We start from the raw sequence: 18,842 nt of genomic DNA on the forward strand, positions 1-18,842 counted from the left end.
CAATCATCACCAAGAAACACTATCAATGACGAGCAGTTATAGGAAGGAGGTTGGCTATTTTTTATAAGATCTTTGGGATAAAAACTTCCACTCAACCAAAGATCAAGATGTTTCTTTTCTTGAAATCTCAACACATGCTTCATGGACTCCGAAATGATGGTGGGTTTTGTTCTTTTCCAGGCTGGTTTCATACTCACATTCTAGCTCAATATGAAGATGACAAAGAGCTCTTTTACTAGCAATATAAGGATTATTGGATGATTGATCCAGTAAGGATGTGATTTGAAGATCAATGTAAGAAAACTATGTGAATTAAAAAAAAAAAGAATGTGAAAGACACTACCTAGCAAGGAGAAGGAGAAAGAAAGAAGGCAATGAGAATAGAGGGAACTAGTTTTTAAAAAATCCAAGCTAAGTATTCATTGTCACTTTTACGACTAAATGTTAGGATCTTTATTTCCCAATCATTATTACTTTTACAAATGCCTAGATTTCTAGGCTTGATGTAAGTCATGAGTATGTTATGATTGTGACATTTCGTGATTTTAGACTTGCTTATTTATAAAAAATATATACATTTAAAAAAACCACAAAATGATTTTTCCAAAAAAAATAATCTCAAGGATTTCTTACAAGGCTATTTCAAGACCTCAAAACTTCCCTAATGTCTTTTTTAGGAAGGCCTTAGGATCTTAATGACCCTCAAAAGTTAGAATCCATAGCCCAATGTGCATTTGAGCATGTTGAACTAATTCAGACTATTATTGTTAATGAAAAGTAATTCCAACTCAATTTTTAAACCTTGCCCATCGAGAAAGGTCGATTTGCCTATTGATTGTGTGCCCCCCTTAAGACTGGTGCAAGTCTAACTGCTTTAATTGCTTCTTATTATTGCCAATGATTTTGTCGCTTGCTTCATAGTTTGGATGGGACCAACTCGCTAACGGATGGGATGAACTAGGAGATACTCCTTGAAAGCATGGGCACATGAGTGACATATGAGGCATCCCATGAGGCCTTGCTACAGTCAAGTACACTCTAAAACACCACGTTTATAACTTGGTAACAAAGGTGGAATCACTCGTTGAGGTGGGGCTTATGAGATAGTTGTGATTTTCCAGTCAACGGGTCTTGTTTTCATTTGCCTTTAAGATACATGACTGTAGAGAGATTTGTATATGTGTGCATAAACTAACTCATTAATATATTTTAGAAATGTATTTATCACCACGCACATGACAAGTATGTCACATGCATGGTGTATGAGGCTTCATTGCGAGATAGTGGATACCCACTTTGTAAGTGCTAACCAATCAAAGTACTTATTTGGGGATTGGACATCCACAATTCTTCATACATCGAGAGAGGACACGACTTGTTGTTTACTCCCTCGCCACTTTTAGATAGGGAGTCTCCCCCACCCAGTTTGTAAAGTGACTGTGGACCAAGGTGCACCTTCATAGCCAATCAAAAAAATGACAAATATATTATTTTTCATTTCTTTGCAAAATGTATCCTTGTGGTGTAAAAGTATTATGTCCATGTCAGAGTCTAGTTCGAAGAATTGCACAAGTCTAGAGAGGGGGTGGGTGTCCACCAATTGGTGCATTACAAGCCTTAGTTAATGCTTTCTTGCTCTCTTGCTCTTTGCCAACCATAGCTCAGTTGCCATCTCAATTACACCTCCTCTTGCCACCTCCTTTTTCATATTCTCACTTTCTTGCTTCCTCTTGCAAATGGTTCTTCCATCTCGTCATCTTCCTTGGCCATCTTACTTTTGCTTCCTCTTACCATCTCCCTCTAGCAGTAGCTCACTTGTGCTGCAACTTATCCACCATAGCCCAACTAACACACCACATCTCCTTAGGTGTTCTTTCCCCTCCCCCAACTGCCATATCTCAATGATAGCCTTGGCACGACAAGCTAGATTGCCCTCTCCCCCCACCATCACAACCACCATGGACACACTTAATAAATATTTATTCTATCATCCTAGTTTAATAAAATCAAATTCAAACCATACAAATTGTGAAGATGTATTGAACATTTGTTGTGGAGATTATGAAAGCTATATTGTGAATTTTGACCTACTTTTTTAAGAAATCAAGACAACAGATATCATATGACCAACAATGTGGCAAATGATACTAGTTATTAAATAATATTTTAACCCACTTTTGTATGGAGGTGTATTAATATATATTAGCATTCCACACGCGCTTTTCGCTCAATAATCCATTTCTCATCTTTCTCTCTCCTATTTTTCCTCTGTTTCTAATTTTTTAATTCTCTCTCTCTCTCTTTTTCTCTGTCTTTCTCTTTGCCTTCTATTTTAGTTTATTTTTTCTCCTCTCCTGGTTCTCTCTCTCTCACTCTCCTTTTATTCTCCCCCCTCTCTCCTCTCTTTTCCTTCTCTCTCCCTCTCCTCTTTTTTCCTTTTTTTTCTTCATCTTCCTCTCTCTCTCTCTCTCTCTCTCTCTTTATTCTCTTTTTAATTTTTTTCTTCTCTCTCTCTCTCTCTCTCTCTCTCTCATCCCCCCTTATCTTCTCTTTGCATTTTTCTTCTCTCTCTCTCTCTTTCTCTCTCCTCTATTTTTTATTCTCTCTCTTTTTAAATTTTATCTTTCCTCTCTCTATGATTTTCTCTGCATGTTCTCTCTCTATTTTTTATTCTCTTTCTCTTTTTAAATTTTATCTTTCCTCTCTCTATGATTCTCTCTACATGTTCTCTCTCTCTCTCTCTCTCTCTCGCTCTTCTTCTTCTTTTTCTTCTTCTTCTTTCACTTTCTTTCTCCCCCCCAGTCTCTCTTAAAGTATGTAAATATTATATTTTTCTTATATATAATTATCTCTTTATGTTTATATTCTCTCTCTCTCTCTCTCTCTCTCTCTCTCTCTCTCTCTCTTTTTCTTCTCCTCCCCTTCTCCTACTTTTCCTTTTTTTCTTCTCTCCCTCTCTTTCTTTTAAATTTTATCTTTTTCTTCTCTTCCTCTCTCTTTTAAATTTTATATTTTCTCTCTCTTTCCCCCTCTCTCCTTCTTCTCTCTCTTAAAAAATATTTAAATTTAAAAAATACTTTTCTCTTTTTCCCCCATCTCTCTTCCTCTTTTTCTCTTTCTTCTTCTTATTCTTCTCTCTCCCTCTCTCTCTCTCTCTCTCTCTCTCTCTTCCTTCTCTCTCATCTTTTTTCCTTTTTTTTCTTCTTCTTTCTTTAATTTTTTTCTTTTCTCTTTCTTTTAAATTTTATCTTTCCTCTCTCTATAATTCTCTCTCTATGCTCAAATTATCTCTTTTTCTTCTTATTTTCTCTCTCTTCTTTTCTTCTATATGTCTCTCTCCCCCTCTCTCCTCTCTTTTCTCAACGAATGAGCTTAAGCATTAACTCTTGGAGAGTTGTTGAGATGGCATGTGAAAGGTGACTTATTTGTAGCACCTAGTATTTCCCATTAAGAGTCCATGCTTCTCTTTCTTGTTGTAAGCTGAAGAATGCAATGTGTATGCATGTGTTTGCTTGTGTGCCTACACTCATGTGCACGCGTACACACACCCTTCCTTTGCTAAGGTGACTAAAATATCGTATATTGATTCTTTATCCTATGTTAAGTTTAAAATGTATCAAGTGATTTTTAATATTGTACATTGATGCTTTATCCTATGTTAAGTTTAAAATGTATCAAGTGATTTTTAACCAAAAAGAGTCTCACACTCCTCTTTCTACATAGTTAAGCATAGCAACCAAACCTTTGAAGCATTTGAAAACATCCCATTGTTCTTTCAGTGGATACATCCATGTATGTTTGGAGTAATCATTGATAAAAAACACAAATAGAGACAATGGCCAAATGATGGTTTTCTCATTGAACCACATGTATCACAATGCACCAAGGATGATATGTAATGAGTTATCATTGTATCCTCCTTGGGCAATCTTACTTGTGCACTTTTGTAATATGCTCCATGTACATGTTTTGTAGGGGCTGTAAGATATGACAGCTCAAACACCAACATCATCCGTATGCAAGCACAATAGATTGCTACAATTTAGATGGCTATAAACTACATATTGTAGTATTTGCATACATGTTTGAAACTACACATTGTGGTATTTGCATACTTTTCTTGCATGGATTATACAAACCATGGCAAAATAAATTGGTTGTAATAATTAAATTATACAATAAGCACATATGTCATCACAAACTTGCCCCTGAAACCAATCTTAATAAGTGCAAAAATTGATAGAAAATTTTTAATCCTCGGCACATAATATCGATATTTGATCTTTGAGGGATAGCTCATAGAGTCTTCTTCATTCATATGCTTCCAATCCAACTTCTTACTCAAAGAAGAAACTCAAGCTTCATGATTTCAACCCTAATATAGAGTAGAGATTGTAGACTAGGGATCCTTAGCAACCTTTTACTTAGCACATCTAATGATATCAACTTATTGATTGTGTGCTCTTGAGCTTCTTATTCTTGTTTGTGTGTGTGCATATGCACGGGTGCATTTCTAAGCACTAAGTTGAGCAAGGTAAGATGTCAAAAACCATATATGAGCCTTAATTGGGTGAACAAAAGGGTAGAAGAACCCTTGTGGATGCAAAACAAGGGCTCGCAACAAGCAACAAATCAATGAAGTCTAGCATAGTGCACTTGGTGTGGGTGATAATTGGAGAAAGAGCTCTTTGTAAGCATAGTGCACTTGGTTTGAGTGATAATTGGAGAAAAAACTCTTTATTGTCTTGCCCTTGGTCTACTGCTCATGCATTTAGAGATGTGATAACACCTTATGACTACTTATCATTGAGAAGATCTACTTTAGGTAGCCACTATTATCCAAACTTGCATAACGTGAGTTCAAGTTTCTATATAGAAGTTTCTTATAAATATTTTTAGTGAATCTAAGACATTCTGATGTTGAAGACTCTTTATAGTTGTTTATATTTTGTGTAAGTATGATTAGATCTCCTCTTTACAAGAACAATCATGAACACAATCACTAGTATGTCATCACTCAAGTCATGTGATAACATAGATGTGTAAAATGTAACTATCCTTAGCATCTCTTCCTAGAAGATCTTGGAATGCTAGATTTGATGAACAATATGATGAACATCAACTTAACATGACTAAGATGGTTGTCCCATTTCTCCTTTGAGAAGTAAGAAACAATTCTTGAAGGCATTGATGGAATGTTAGTGGATATCCCAAGGTAAAGATTAAAGGGAAGGAGATGTGATAAGTAATAATAGAAAAGTAAAGGATATGTGGTGATCAACAAGGGATGGTGGTGCACTCTATATATAGAAAGCTCACTTGCCACTCGAAGTATATCTTATTGTTTGAATATTGTTGCATTGAGTAAATGGCTCATCCTTCCCTTCATTTTCTCTAGAATAGGTGACTAACATGGGTGGAAAGCTAAAAATGTTGGAAATTTTGAGAGCAATTGTGATCATTCTTGGTGTTGTTGAAAATTCTTATACAAGAAGACATTTTTTATATGAGGAACAAAGCAAGAGAAAGGCTGGGTAGCTAATCAAAAACATTTTTCAAAAATCTGAAGTGTTGTTTTCCAAGGGAAAGGTTAGCTTCCTTGCGTTAGATGTCAAAACAATTTCCATGGATTGGTTTCATTGTATACATACATAAAATTTGCTAGCGAAGTGTGTTGAATTGGTTGTCATTGGGTGTAAAATTTCACTCTGTAAAAATACTGCTAGATTGGAAAGTGGAAGTTATAAAGATAATGTGGAAGCATTTAAAGTTTTAATCTCTACCATTTGAAGATATAAAATCATCTCAAAACTTGTAATGCCCAATTTGATCTTGGATTATAATCTTTTTTGTTAAATACACATTAGAGACTAGAGTGATTTCTATACTATATACAAAATCTTATAAAGGATTCAATTTTAGCTACAGTTTCTTGATCAACTTAACTACGTTGGATCTACTACTCATAAGTTCCAAAAAGGTGTTAGCATCATCAATAAACTTGATACTTGATAATGATATTTTATGTCATGGGAAATTAATGGCGATAGACTATGGTTGGAGGAGCTATTGCACTTGGCCTCTCAGAAGCATACATGTGATGCCATTTAGTAAATTCAATTTAACAATTTACGTAAAAATAATTATTTATGCTTGCTTGTCACACTCATGAAATGCTCAATTTAACAGTTTATGCATAATTATTATGAAAGTTATTATCCAACTATAGAAATGAGAAGGCAGTTGTGAAGATAATGACGGACAAACGTTCATCAATGTACTGTTGCAACTTCTATCCACAACGATTGAATGCATTCTCTGTTTAAAGAGGCACTTGGTTGGATAGGAATGAAAAATCAAGACACCTCTGCCTCGTGCGTGTCTTCTTGTAGAAATGCTATACAATTGTTGTGTCTTCCTAGGGGCCATCCCAATAGCACTACTTGAAAAAATTATGCAACTTCAGTTGTTACCACACACGTGGAATTCATGCTTTACACATATTAGCAATTACAAGCACAAGGATGCTTTGTATGCACTGTCACTTGAGAGAGAGAGAGAGAGAGAGAGAGAGAGAGAGAGAGAGAGAGAGAGAGAGAGAGAGAGAGAGAGAGAGAGAGAGAGAGAGAGAGAGAGAGCAAATGGGTTTATCTCAGTTGGTTAAGTTGAAAGCATGGTGACTAATAGGTCTTTGATTCACTCCTACATTGCACGCAATCATTTAATATAGGTACAGGAAAAAGTAAGATTTAAAGTCGGATTAGTGAGTTAATAAAATAAGTGAGACTTACCAATAGGGTAGCCACTTAATTAAGAGAGAGAGAGAGAATATATAGTAAGGCAGTTTTTTGTAAAATTTTGATTTGCATTAACCTTTCATCCATATTTGTCTTGTCACGTACATGGTTCACATTGAGTACTCATAACTACTCATGATATGCTACACTTATCATTTACAGTTCATGAAAATACTCGTGGCAGCTAAGAATCATTCAAACCATTAAATGAACTGAAATCGTCCCTGAAGTTAACTATTGATCTAAGCATTCAGCTTGAAATATGCAGTAGAGCATCAAGTTACAATTTCTCTCAACTGCTAGCTCACAGTAGGAAAAGGCAAAGTGCAACATGAGAAAGGATGGAAAAGCAGAGACCAAAGTGGTTGCAAAATAAGCCACCAAGATGATGGTGTGAAATGGCAATGGCACAAAACATGATAAACATAACCAACAAGAGCAGCATAAATTTTGAAATCAAATGAGCACAGACACCCATGACTTTTTTGAACCATCTTTGCAGAAAGAACACATTTCATGACTCTTGAAATCCATAATCATGGTTGCGTAGAGACTGAACTCGCCGGACAAGATAAGCAAATACTTGATTAGAAAAGCTGTGTGGATTCCTATGAGCATCATAGGCATGCTGACGAGGTGTTGCAGGAATAGCTCCCTTGTGGAGCTTATCACTGGAAGTCAAACCATCATCAAAATGTTTTGCCTCACCTTTAAGGCTTTCCACTATAGCCAAAGAGGGAAAAATTTCTTGCAAGGGTACTTGAGCTTTCCCTTCAAAACCAGCCTATAGGACAAGAAGAACTGACACCATGGGCATGAGACAAAAAGAGTTAACAGGACTGGCACAACAAGAAGCTTCACAATTGCACATTGGAGACCTAAAAGGCAACTCTTGCAGGGGGAATGACCATACCACACGATGTATGGTAAATTGATGCCATAGTTGAATCCTTCCCAACAAACAGGGCACTCTAATCCATCCTCAATTGAACTCTTTGAGCATCCTTCACCATGTAGATTGTCCCCAGACATCCTCAATGTAGATTGCTGCATTAAGTAAATGGCTCATCCTGCCCTTGATTTTCTCTAGAATAGGTAACTAGGATGGGTGGAAAGCTAAAAATGTTGAAAATTCTTATACAAGAGGACATTTTTTACATGAGGGACAAAGACAATGGGAGAAAGGTTGGGTAGCTATTTAACAATATTTTTTTAAAAATGTGAAGTGTTGTTTTTGTAGGGAAAGCTTAGCTTCCTTGCTTTAGATGTCAAAACAATTTCCATGGATTGGTTTCATTGTATACATACATAAAATTTGGCATGGAATTGTGTTGAATGGGTTGTCATTCGGTGTAAACTTTTCACTTTGCAAAAGAATACTGCTAGATTGGAATGTGGACGATACAAAGATCATATGGACGCATTTAAGGTTTCAATTTCTACCATTTGAAGATATAACATCATCTCAAAACTTGTAATGCCCGATTCAATCTTGGATTATAACTTTTTTTGCTAAATGCATATTAGAGACTAGAGTGATATGTATACTATATATAAAATCTTATAAAGGATTCCGTTTTAGCTATAGTTTCTTGACCAATTTAAACAAGTTGGATCTGCTACTCGTAAGTTCCAAAAAGGTGTCAGCATCATCCATAAGCCTAATACTTGCTAATGATATTTTATGTAATGGGAAGCTAATGGCGAGAGGTTTGGAGGAGCTATTGCATTTTGCCTCTTAGAAGCATACATGTGACGCCATTTAGTAAATTCAATTTAACACGTGTAAAAATAATTATTTGTGCTTGCCTATCACACTTATGAGAAGATTGATTTAACAATTTATACACAATCATTAGGAAAGGTGTTATGCAACAATAGAAATGAGATCACGACAAACGTTCATCAATGTACTATTGGAACTTCTATCCATGATGATTGAATGCATTCTTTGTTTGAAGAGGCCGTTGGTTGGATAGGAATGAAGAATCAAGATGCCTCATGTGTGTCTTCTTATAGCAATGTTATACAATTATTGTGTCCTCCCAGGGGACATCCCTTGTCACTACTTGAAAAAATTATGCAACTTCAATTGCTAGGATTTCGAAAGGATTTGAAGATCTACCACATGTGGAATTAGTGCTTTGCACACATATTAGCACTTACAAGCACAAGAGATGCTTTGTATGCGCTATCACTTGAGAGAGAGAGAGAGAGAGAGAGAGAGAGAGAGAGAGAGAGAGAGAGAGAGAGAGAGAGAGAGAGAGAGAGAGAGAGAGAGAGAGAGAGAGAGTGTGTGTGTGTGTGTGTACCTAGGTCTTCTACAAAAATTTGATTTACACTAACCTTACATCCATTGCCTTATCACATGAGAGAGAGAGAGAGAGAGCAAATAGGTGTATCTCAGTTGGTTAAGTTGAAATCGTGGTGACCAACAGGTCTTGGGTTTATAACTCCTACATTCCACACAATCATTTAGTATAGGTACAGGAAAAGGCAAGATTTGAAGCCAGGTTAGTGAGTTAATAAAATAAGTGACTTACCAATAGGGTAACCACTTGATTGAGAGAGAGAGAGAGAGAGAGAGAGAGAGAGAGAGAGAGAGAGAGAGAGAGAGAGAGAGAGAGAGAATATAATAAGGCCTTTTGCAAAAATTTGATTGACATTAACCTTTTATCCATATATGCCTTAGTGCGTACATGGCTCACATCGAGTACTCATAACTACTCATAGTATGATGCACTCATTTGCAATTAATGAAAATACTTGTGATGACTAAGAATCATTCAAACCATTAAATGAATTGAAATCGTCCCTGAAGTTAACAATTGATCTAAGCATTCAGGTTGAAATATCCAACGGGGCATCAAGTTACAATTTCTCTCAACTGCAAGCTCAAACTAGGAAAGGCAAAGTACAACATGAGAAAGGATGGAAAAGCAAAGACCAAAGTGGCTACAAAATAAGCCACCAAGATGATGGTCCTAAATGGCAGTGGACAAAACAGGATGAACATAACCAACAAGAGCAACATAAATTTTGAAATCAAATAAGCCACAAACACCCACGACTTTTTTGAACCATCTTTGCAGAAAGAACACATTTCATGACTCCTAAATCCATAATCATGGCTGCATAGAGACTAAATTAGCCCAACAGGATAAGCAAATACTTGATTAGAAAATGTATGTGGATTTTCGTGAGCATCATAGGTATGTTGATGAGGTGTTGTAGGAATAGTTTCCTTATGGAGCTTATCACTGGAAGTTGAACCATCATAAAAATATTTTGCCTCACCTTAGGGCTTTCTACTAGCCAAATGAAAAAATTATTGCAAGGGTACTTGAGCTTGCCCTTCCAAACTAGCACTACAAGAAGCTTCACAGTTGCCCACTAGAGGCCTAAAAGGAAACTCTAGGGAATGCCCACATCACAGGACGTATGGTAAATTGATGCCATTGTTGAATCCTTCCCAACAAGGCACTCTATTCCATCCTCAACTGAACTCTTGAGCATCCCTTATCATGCTGATTGTCCCAAGACATCCTCAATGCAGATTGTTGCATTGAGTAAATGGCTCATCCTACCCTTCATTTTCTCTAGAATAGGTGACTAGGATGGGTGGAAAGCTAAAAATGTTGAACATTTTGAGAGCAGTTGTGATCATTCTTAGTGTTGCTGAAAATTCTTATACAAGAGGACATTTTTTACATGAGGCACAAAGACAATAGGACAAAGATTGGGTAGCTAATCAAAAGCACTTTTAGAAAATGTGAAGTGTTGTTTTCCTAGGAAAAGCTTAGCTTCACTGCTTTAGAAGTCAAAACAATTTCCATGGATTGGTTCCATTGGATACATACATAAAATTTGCTAGGGAATTGTGTTGAATTGGTTGTCACTCGATGTAAACTTTCACCATGCAAGAAGATTAGAATGTGGAAGATACAAAGATCATATGGAAGCATTTAAAGTTTTAATTTTTGCCATTTGAAGATATAAAATCATCTCAAAACTTGTAATGTTGGATTCAATCTTGAATTATAATATTTTTTGTTAAATACATATTAGAGACTAGTGATATACATATTATATATCAAATCTTATAAAGGATTTCAATTTTAGCTACAATTTATTGACCAACTTAAAAAGGTTAGATCTACTACCCGTAATTCCCTAAAAGGCATTAGCATCATCCATAAGCCTAATGCTTGCTAATGATATGTTATGTCATGGAAAGTTGATGGCGACAAACTACAGTTGAAGGAGCTATAGCACTTGGCCTCTCAAAAACATACATGTGAGTCATTTAGTAAATTCAATTTAACACGTCTACGTAAAAATAATTATTTGTGCTTGCCTCACTTATAAAAGGCTCAATTTAACCATTTATGCACAATTATTAGTAAAGGTGTTATGCAACCATCAAAATGAGAAGGCAGCTCTAAAGGTAATCACAAACCACCATTCATCAATGTACTATTGCGACTTCTATCCACGATGATTGAATGTATTCTTTGTTTAAAGAGGCACTTGGTTGGATAGGAATGAAGAATCAAGACGCCTTATGTGTGTCTTCTTGTAGCAAGGTTATATTATTGTTGTGTCCTCCCAAGGGCCATCCCAAGAGATACTTGAAAAAATCATGCAACTTCAATTGCTACCACATGTGGAATTGGTGCTTCGCACATTTAGCAATTAGAAGCACGAGAGATGCTTTGTCTGCACTGTAACTTGAGAGAGAAAGGGGGGGGGGGGGGGGGGGGGGGTACCTAGATCCCACGAGAGAGAGAGAGAGAGAGAGAGAGAGAGCGACCGACCGACCGTATGGGTGTGTCTCAATTGGTTAAGTTGAAATCGCGGTGACCAACAGGTCTTGGGTTCAACTCCTACATTCCACAGAGTCATTTAGTATAGGTACAGGAAAAGGCAAGATTTGAAGCCGGATTAGTGAGTTGATAAAATAAGTGAGACTTACCAATAGGGTAGCCACGTGATTACGAGAGAGAGAGAGAGAGAGAGAATATAATAAGACCTTCTGCAAAAAATTTGATTGACGTTAACCTTTAATCTGTCACGTCATAACTACTCATGATATGCTGCACTTATCTGCAGTTCATGAAAATACTTGTGATGACTAAGAATCATTCAAACCATTAAATGAACTGAAATCGTCCCTGAAGTTAATAGTTGATCTAAGTATTCAGCTTGAGATATACAACAAGGCATCAAGTTACAATTTCTCTCAACAGCCAGCTCAAACTAGGAAAGGCAAAGTACAACATGAGAAAGGATGGAAAAGCAAAGACCAAAGTGGCTGCAAAATAAGCCACCAAGATGATGGTGCTAAATGGCAGTGCACAGAACAGGATGAACATAACCAACAAGAGCAGCATAAATTTTGCCATCAAATGAGCACACACACCCATGACTTTTTTGAACCATCGCTGCAGAAAGAACACATCTGATGACTCCTGAAATCCATAATCATCGCTGCGCAGAGACTGAACTTGCCGGGCAGGATAAGCAAATACTTGATTAGAAAAGGTATATGGATTCCCATGAGCATCATAGGCATGCTGATAAGGTGTTGTAGGAATAGCTCCCTTGTGGAGCTTATCACTGGAAGTTGAACCATCATAAAAATGTTTTGCCTCACCTTTAAGGCTTTCTACTAGCCAAAGAAGGAAAAAATTCTTGCAAGGGTACTTGAGCTTGCCCTTCCAAACCAGCCTGCAGGACAAGAACTGACACCATGGGCATGAGACAAAAAGAGGTAACTGGACTGGCACAACAGGAAGCTTCACAGTTGCCCATTGGAGGCCTAAAAGGCAACTCTTGCAGAGAGAATGACCACACCACAGGACGTATGGTAAATTGCTGCCATTGTTGAATCCTTCCCAACAGACAGGACACTCTAATCCATCCTCAACTGAACTCTTTGAGCATCCTTCATCATGCAGACTGTCAGCTGAATCAATGTCTGTCATTCTATCTGTTGTCACCTGCAAAAAGTCCCAAAAGATTACCAAGATTTCAGCATTGATTGCCACACACGTTTTCATTATCAATCTAGGGTCTGCAGACTTCAATTGACCAGGAAGGGACCCAGGTCTGAGTTGAGAACATTGGACTGAAATTACATCCTACATGATAATGTCATACAAAACTCACCTAGACCTAGAGTAGCATACAACCACTCTTATAAATGAAGAGAAGCATGCCAAAAGAGAGCAAAAGCCGAAGATTGATAATAAGAGGAGAACCTTCAAAGTGTGATGCTGTCAATACATCCAAGGATGAAGAAGTAAAATGCACTACTGGAGGTTCTAAACTCTCTGAGAAGTACTCAAAAATGTAAGAGAGGTCTCATAAAATAGACTTGGCGAACATGCAAGTTAGAGAGAGTAGGTTTTGACCAATAATCACATCATTATCTATTGACCATATTAGCACCATTGCAGCCATGTCGTCATTATAGCCACCTCATTGCTGCTGCAATCTTTGTCAATTCCCCTGTTCCCACACTCTCCACACAGGGAAAATCTCAAACCTCAGGCACTTGCAGTACCAGCCAGCCTCAGTTTCATGGCTTCCAATTGAATGAAAAGTAAACAAAGACCATGTTTGCAGATGTCACTCCTTTTTATAGGCACAAAAAATTCAAGGTAACCATTACCGAAATGTTATACTAGCAACAACCTAAACTCATTAGCTTGAGTCAACCTGCATACTATGTGCTCATGAATCCTGAGACATGGTCAACTGCCAAGGTGGCATTGCCACCTGTTTGTGCCATCGGGTGATGACCTCAAAACACACCCCTACCAGGACCTTCATAAGTGCACCAAACTTGAATTTTCTTGTCACAATCCACATTCAATGTTAGTCCATGTAACATATCTTCTGTTCCATGGCTTATTGACCACGAAGCTCCAGAAATTCTTTGGATGGACTATGGCTTGGATTGCTCAGAAAAGTATAAAGAGGCCACCCACGATTTATTGGATCAGCTCATGAACGAATTACATGGACTGGCCTGTAGATCCATTGCGTAGAACCCAATCTGTTGAATGAGCTACAATTGTATTGATCCTAAAGGGCCTAAAGGATCTATGGTTCAACCGGATGAGGTTTTCACATTAGACTTGAATGTCAAATTCAGGTTGCACTGGACTCGGATATCACAGGTTGCATTTGAATGACAATTGAAGCATATATGAGCTCTTTGTATGTGTTCTCTTTGAGATAAGCATTGTCTGCAAAATTAGGGTCTCTACTGATGACAAAGCAGAAACCCTATCACATGAACAATGCAAAAACCCAGATTTGTTACTAACACTTGATATGTTAATTCAATTTTTGTTGCTTTTTGCGGGGTATCTCCTCAAGCATTTACCATGAATTTCAACAAAATCAGTTTTGCATGCCAAATATTTGGCCAATTCCCCAAATGTGTTTTTTAAAAACACTTGCACAAATAGAAAATTGTGACCTCTACAAAAGCACCTCAGCTCAATATCCTAGATATGCAAACACTTTTTCAAATCTAGCATCATGTGAGCTCTGCCTTGTTAGAAAAGTCGTTGTGCCCAAAAAACTAAAACCTAATAAGAAAATTGAAAAAGACCTAAAAAGCTGAAAGGCTAGAAAGCTAGAAGGGTGAACTACTAATGAAAGAGTAAGGCCAAGAAAACCGATGCTTGCACCCATGGATGAGATCTTCCTCAAGAACAGTGCCTGTTTGTCACTTGATGAGGACCCAATGGAAATGATAGCAAGATACACACCTCTTGCAATGGTGGAGCAAGGTACTCAACCCTTAGCTATGGTGGGAGGTCTAAGAATAGGAGTCCTCAAGAGGAAAATCGATTATGGCCATAAAGATAAGCATCCTTAACAATTCTAACCTTTTATGCCCATCCTAAATCCTAATGAATCTTCTCTCCTATTGACTAAGTGTTACAAGGCATTTATTAGCTTTATTACAAACCATCCTTCCTAGGTTAGGTTCGTTTAAATCTCTTTTTCAATTAGATGCCCCAATTATTTGATCATATGTACCCCTTAGAAGCAAACACGCTCCTTGATTAGCTTAGAGGGTGGATGGGCTTCCTCCTAGGTTTCATAGAACTTCTCAACTTTTCCTACTTCAAGAAGTTGCTCCAGGATATGCCAGAACCTCACCTACTTGTTGAACCCATCCACGCTGGTGAAGATAGCATCACCCTAAAACCTTTTGCTTTTTGGATAGACAATTATGAAATCCATTGAAATCTCTTAACAAAGCAATTTTGGAATAGACAATGGCTATAACTTCCTACGACTTGTATGGCATAATGTATCCCCTCACATACTAGTGACTTCTTGATTCATCTGAGGCCAACAGAAGTGCCATGATAACTTCTTGTAATAAAACAATTTTTGTACCCTTTAGCTTAAGGGAAATTAGCTTATATGAGATTGGAGTATAAAAAGGCAAGAGTGTGCCATTGTAAACATCTTTTAGCACATTTGTAAGCTTCTCCATTTCTTGGAGCTTGAGGGTTCTTGCCTTCCCACCAACATTGAAGGTGAATACTCAATGCCCACCATAGCAAGAGGTGGATTTCTTGCAGCAGCCTCTCATCCACGATTCTTATTGTACCTGTGATATTATCTAGCTATGGCTTCATTGTGCTGTAGATTTAATACATTTTCTTCTATGGCATGGCTATGGCCATTTGATTCAATAGTTGTTTCTTGAATTTCTTGTTATTTTAATTCAATCTAAGCTAAGCTCATTTCAATGGTATCAAAGCCTTGAATTTGATTCTTGGCAAGGTCATTTTCAAACCTAGATCTAGTTATCAGCACCATCCACGATAACTAGAGTTTAAGATGTGCTTACAAGACTTGGTACAATTAAATTGTGACTAGTCAGGGTTTCCTGTAGTTAATCTTCACTAATTTTGGAGCTCTTGGAGAAGACCTAAAGAGATTCTTTAAAATTTATCTCCTAAGCAAAGAATGTGGTTAGCTACATTACACAGATATGACTTTCAAATCTCTTATATGGTAGGTAAGGATAATGTAGTGGCAGATGCATTATCTAGGATGTGGGCATGTTCCGTTTCTACTATTTCTACTCTCTACAAAGATTGGATCCGATACATACAAGAAGAATATTTATTAGATGAGCAAACAGCCAACATCATAAAGAAATTACAACAAGGCAATGAATCTGAATTTTCCAATTTCAAGTGGCAAAATGGACTTCTTTGGTTCCAAGGCAGAGTATATTTGACTCCTCAATCATCTTTTAAGCAAGGGATCTTACAAGAGATTCATTATTCTCCTTTGGCAAGGCATATTGGTTTGTTTAAAGCCTTTGATAAGATCCATAAATGCTTTTATTGGAAAGGACTTTGGAAAGAAGTCAAAGAATATGTGATGCAGTGCTTACCATGCCAATAGAATAAAAATTCCAATTTATTGTCCAGTGGTCTACTTCAACCATTACACATTCCATATGGTAAATGGATTGATATCAGATGGACTTTATTACAGGATTACCTACCACTACACAAGCTTGGACTAGTATTTTTGTTGTGGTTGATTGTCTTACCAAATCAATCCATTTTATACTCTCCAAAGTTCAGTATTTAGCCAAACACATGGAAAATCAATTCATGGAAAGAGTTTTTAGACTTCATGGTTTACCTATACAGATTATTTCTGATAGAGATACAAAATTCATGGGGAATTTTTGGAAAAGCCTTTTTACTTCCATGGGAACAAAACTAACTCTAAGTACAGCAATGGTCAAATTAAAAGAGTCAACAAGTGGTTGAAAGTTTACTTGTGATACTTTTGCCATGACATACAAAATGCATGGGATCATTGGATTCATCTTGTAGAGTTTTGCTACAACACATACCACATTGAGTATAGGCATGTCACCCTTTGAGGCTTTATATAGCTACAAGATTCTCACACCTTCTCCAACCTATACTCATCCATTCTCGAAAATTCTCAGCCATTCGGAGCATATCTTAGCCAGATTTGGTGGACAGCAGCAAAACTTCCACTATAAACCCTAATTTATAGCAAACATTAGGGTTTACCAGCCACCTAAGGGCCCATGCCAACAATTAGCGGCTGCAAAGACTGAAATCAACAGCTGTAATTTGAAGAATTGCTAAGGAGCCAGCCCATCCCAACTGATTTGGGGTAGCATTTGGCCAGCTAGGGGTCAATTTGAGATAAGTCTTGGGTGAAAATCAAGGGACAAACTGACAAGAAGGCTTGCTGGTCATTTATGACAGCACAGGACATTTGGATTAGTAAAGAAGATCGAAGAATCTTGATGGTCATTTATAACAGCAAAGGACATGCCCTCCTTTGGGGAGTTCAAAAAGCATGTATACCGAGGATCATTTGCCAATTTCACCAACATTTCAACTACTATCCTCAATTGATTTGGTCATCAACTTCAAGAGGCCTAGAACGACCCACCTCTCCTCCAATTTCCACATACTCAACTTATTGCCCATGTTGCATGCCTTGTCCAAGATCAAGCAATGCATTTTCCCCCAATATTTTGTGAATTTTTCAAATTGAGACCCATCATCTCTACTCCATCCTATCTCACAACCTCAAGACATGCTTGTTGTACTCAATCAATCACAAATACAGTAAAATGCAATCACACTGGCTTTCACACAAGTGCCCGGGCCCACCTACTCAAATGAGTTGATGGTATCCTAGCAATAGAACCATGAAACCAACCTTTGTTCTCTCAAAGGGTGGTAAATAATCTATTTAAGCACTAACTATGCAAGCATAAAATTCACATAAATTGAAATATAAATGCTACCACTTAATCTTGGACATTGGTCACCCGTTTGGTCCCAAAACTGACACCCCTTGCAATATTTCTTTAGCTTGTATTGCTAAAGGTTGAAGTATACTAAGATCCAGCTTGATCTACTTCAATCTTTAATAAATCTCTCCTTTAATCTTCAATACATCTTGCTTACCATAGCAATCAACAAGCCTTCAAATCAATTTGCCCCTTAGTTTGCTTAGGGATTGGTCTTCAATCTACTCCTTGGATGAAAAACTCTGCCACAAACTTGATGTTGGCTGGTTGGCCTCTTGAAATTCTCTGAAATTTTCAAATTTCAAGTACTAGGCCCCAATTTCTAAAAAATCTTCCGGAGATCACTATCAAACCCTAATTTTTGTTGTAGATTAGGTTTTAGCTATAGAACTTCTTCAATCGCACCCTCTCGTGATTGAATTTGGTTGAGATCTCTTGAATGAAGCTATGAATTTGCTTAGAGAATAGAGAGAAAGGTAGAGAGAGAAATTTCAAAGTGTCATCACCAAAATTAGCTGAAATATAAAGCTACCCTCTTGTGAATGACTCATTGACTGCAACCCACCATTAACACAATCCCCACATGCAACGACCTATCCTTGTGGGCCTCAAAATTGCTGTCGCCTATCTCTAATGGCCTCTTGATCAGTTGGTAGCAGCTCTTTGACAATTTTCAATACCTAGGCTAATCACCAATGACTGAATATTTGCAGCAACAAAGCTCTCTCCTCTCTCCTCCAGGTTGGAAAAGTACGACTCTCCCTCCTCCTCTCCTAACCTCCACCATGCTAGAATGAGTCTCCAACAATCTCATACAGCCTTTCCCTCACTTGCATTGGCAAGTTTTGCCAACTCGCAACCTTGTAAATGCATTTTTAAGCCATTTAATTAATTTTTCATGTAAGCACCGAGAAGAACATCAGAATGACAATACTTTGACATTAACCAACTCGATCAATTATCACCATGAAAATTAGAAGAGAGAGAGAGAGAGAAGAGTAGGCACCACATTGAGAGGGGAACTAGCCCTTTCCCTTTACAGGAATTTATTGAAACAAAAGCAAGGGTACCAAGTGCCTAAACCATATACAAAAGGGCTGATTTGCTGCGATTAGGGTTTTGAAACCCTGATTTCTGCAAACTTTGAGCAACGAGCTAATTTTCTTCTTTAGAGCTTGTCATGA

At 37.4% G+C, this 18,842-nt stretch overlaps 1 protein-coding gene and 2 pseudogenes across 1 annotated transcript in view; all 3 read right to left on the reverse strand.

The window, feature by feature from the left end:
* Positions 1-7,072: 7,072 nt before the first annotated feature.
* Positions 7,073-7,850, reverse strand: LOC148038131 (uncharacterized; annotated as a pseudogene).
* Positions 7,851-9,497: 1,647 nt separating this feature from the next.
* On the reverse strand, positions 9,498-10,313 carry LOC148038132 (uncharacterized; annotated as a pseudogene).
* Positions 10,314-11,965: 1,652 nt separating this feature from the next.
* The window catches only part of LOC148038133 (uncharacterized), a 44,465-nt gene continuing 37,588 nt past the window's right edge, over positions 11,966-18,842 (reverse strand). Inside the window, exon 3 of the mRNA XM_087669319.1 lies at positions 11,966-12,799. Within this exon, the coding sequence (XP_087525445.1) occupies positions 12,023-12,784 (762 nt within the window). The 5' untranslated portion in view covers positions 12,785-12,799 and the 3' untranslated portion in view covers positions 11,966-12,022. The remainder of the gene's footprint in view (positions 12,800-18,842) is intronic.

The sequence above is a fragment of the Lygodium microphyllum genome, chromosome 3 (genome assembly GCF_053477565.2).
Source record: "Lygodium microphyllum isolate KBCC chromosome 3, Lygodium_microphyllum_v1.1.10, whole genome shotgun sequence".
NCBI lineage: Eukaryota > Viridiplantae > Streptophyta > Polypodiopsida > Schizaeales > Lygodiaceae > Lygodium > Lygodium microphyllum.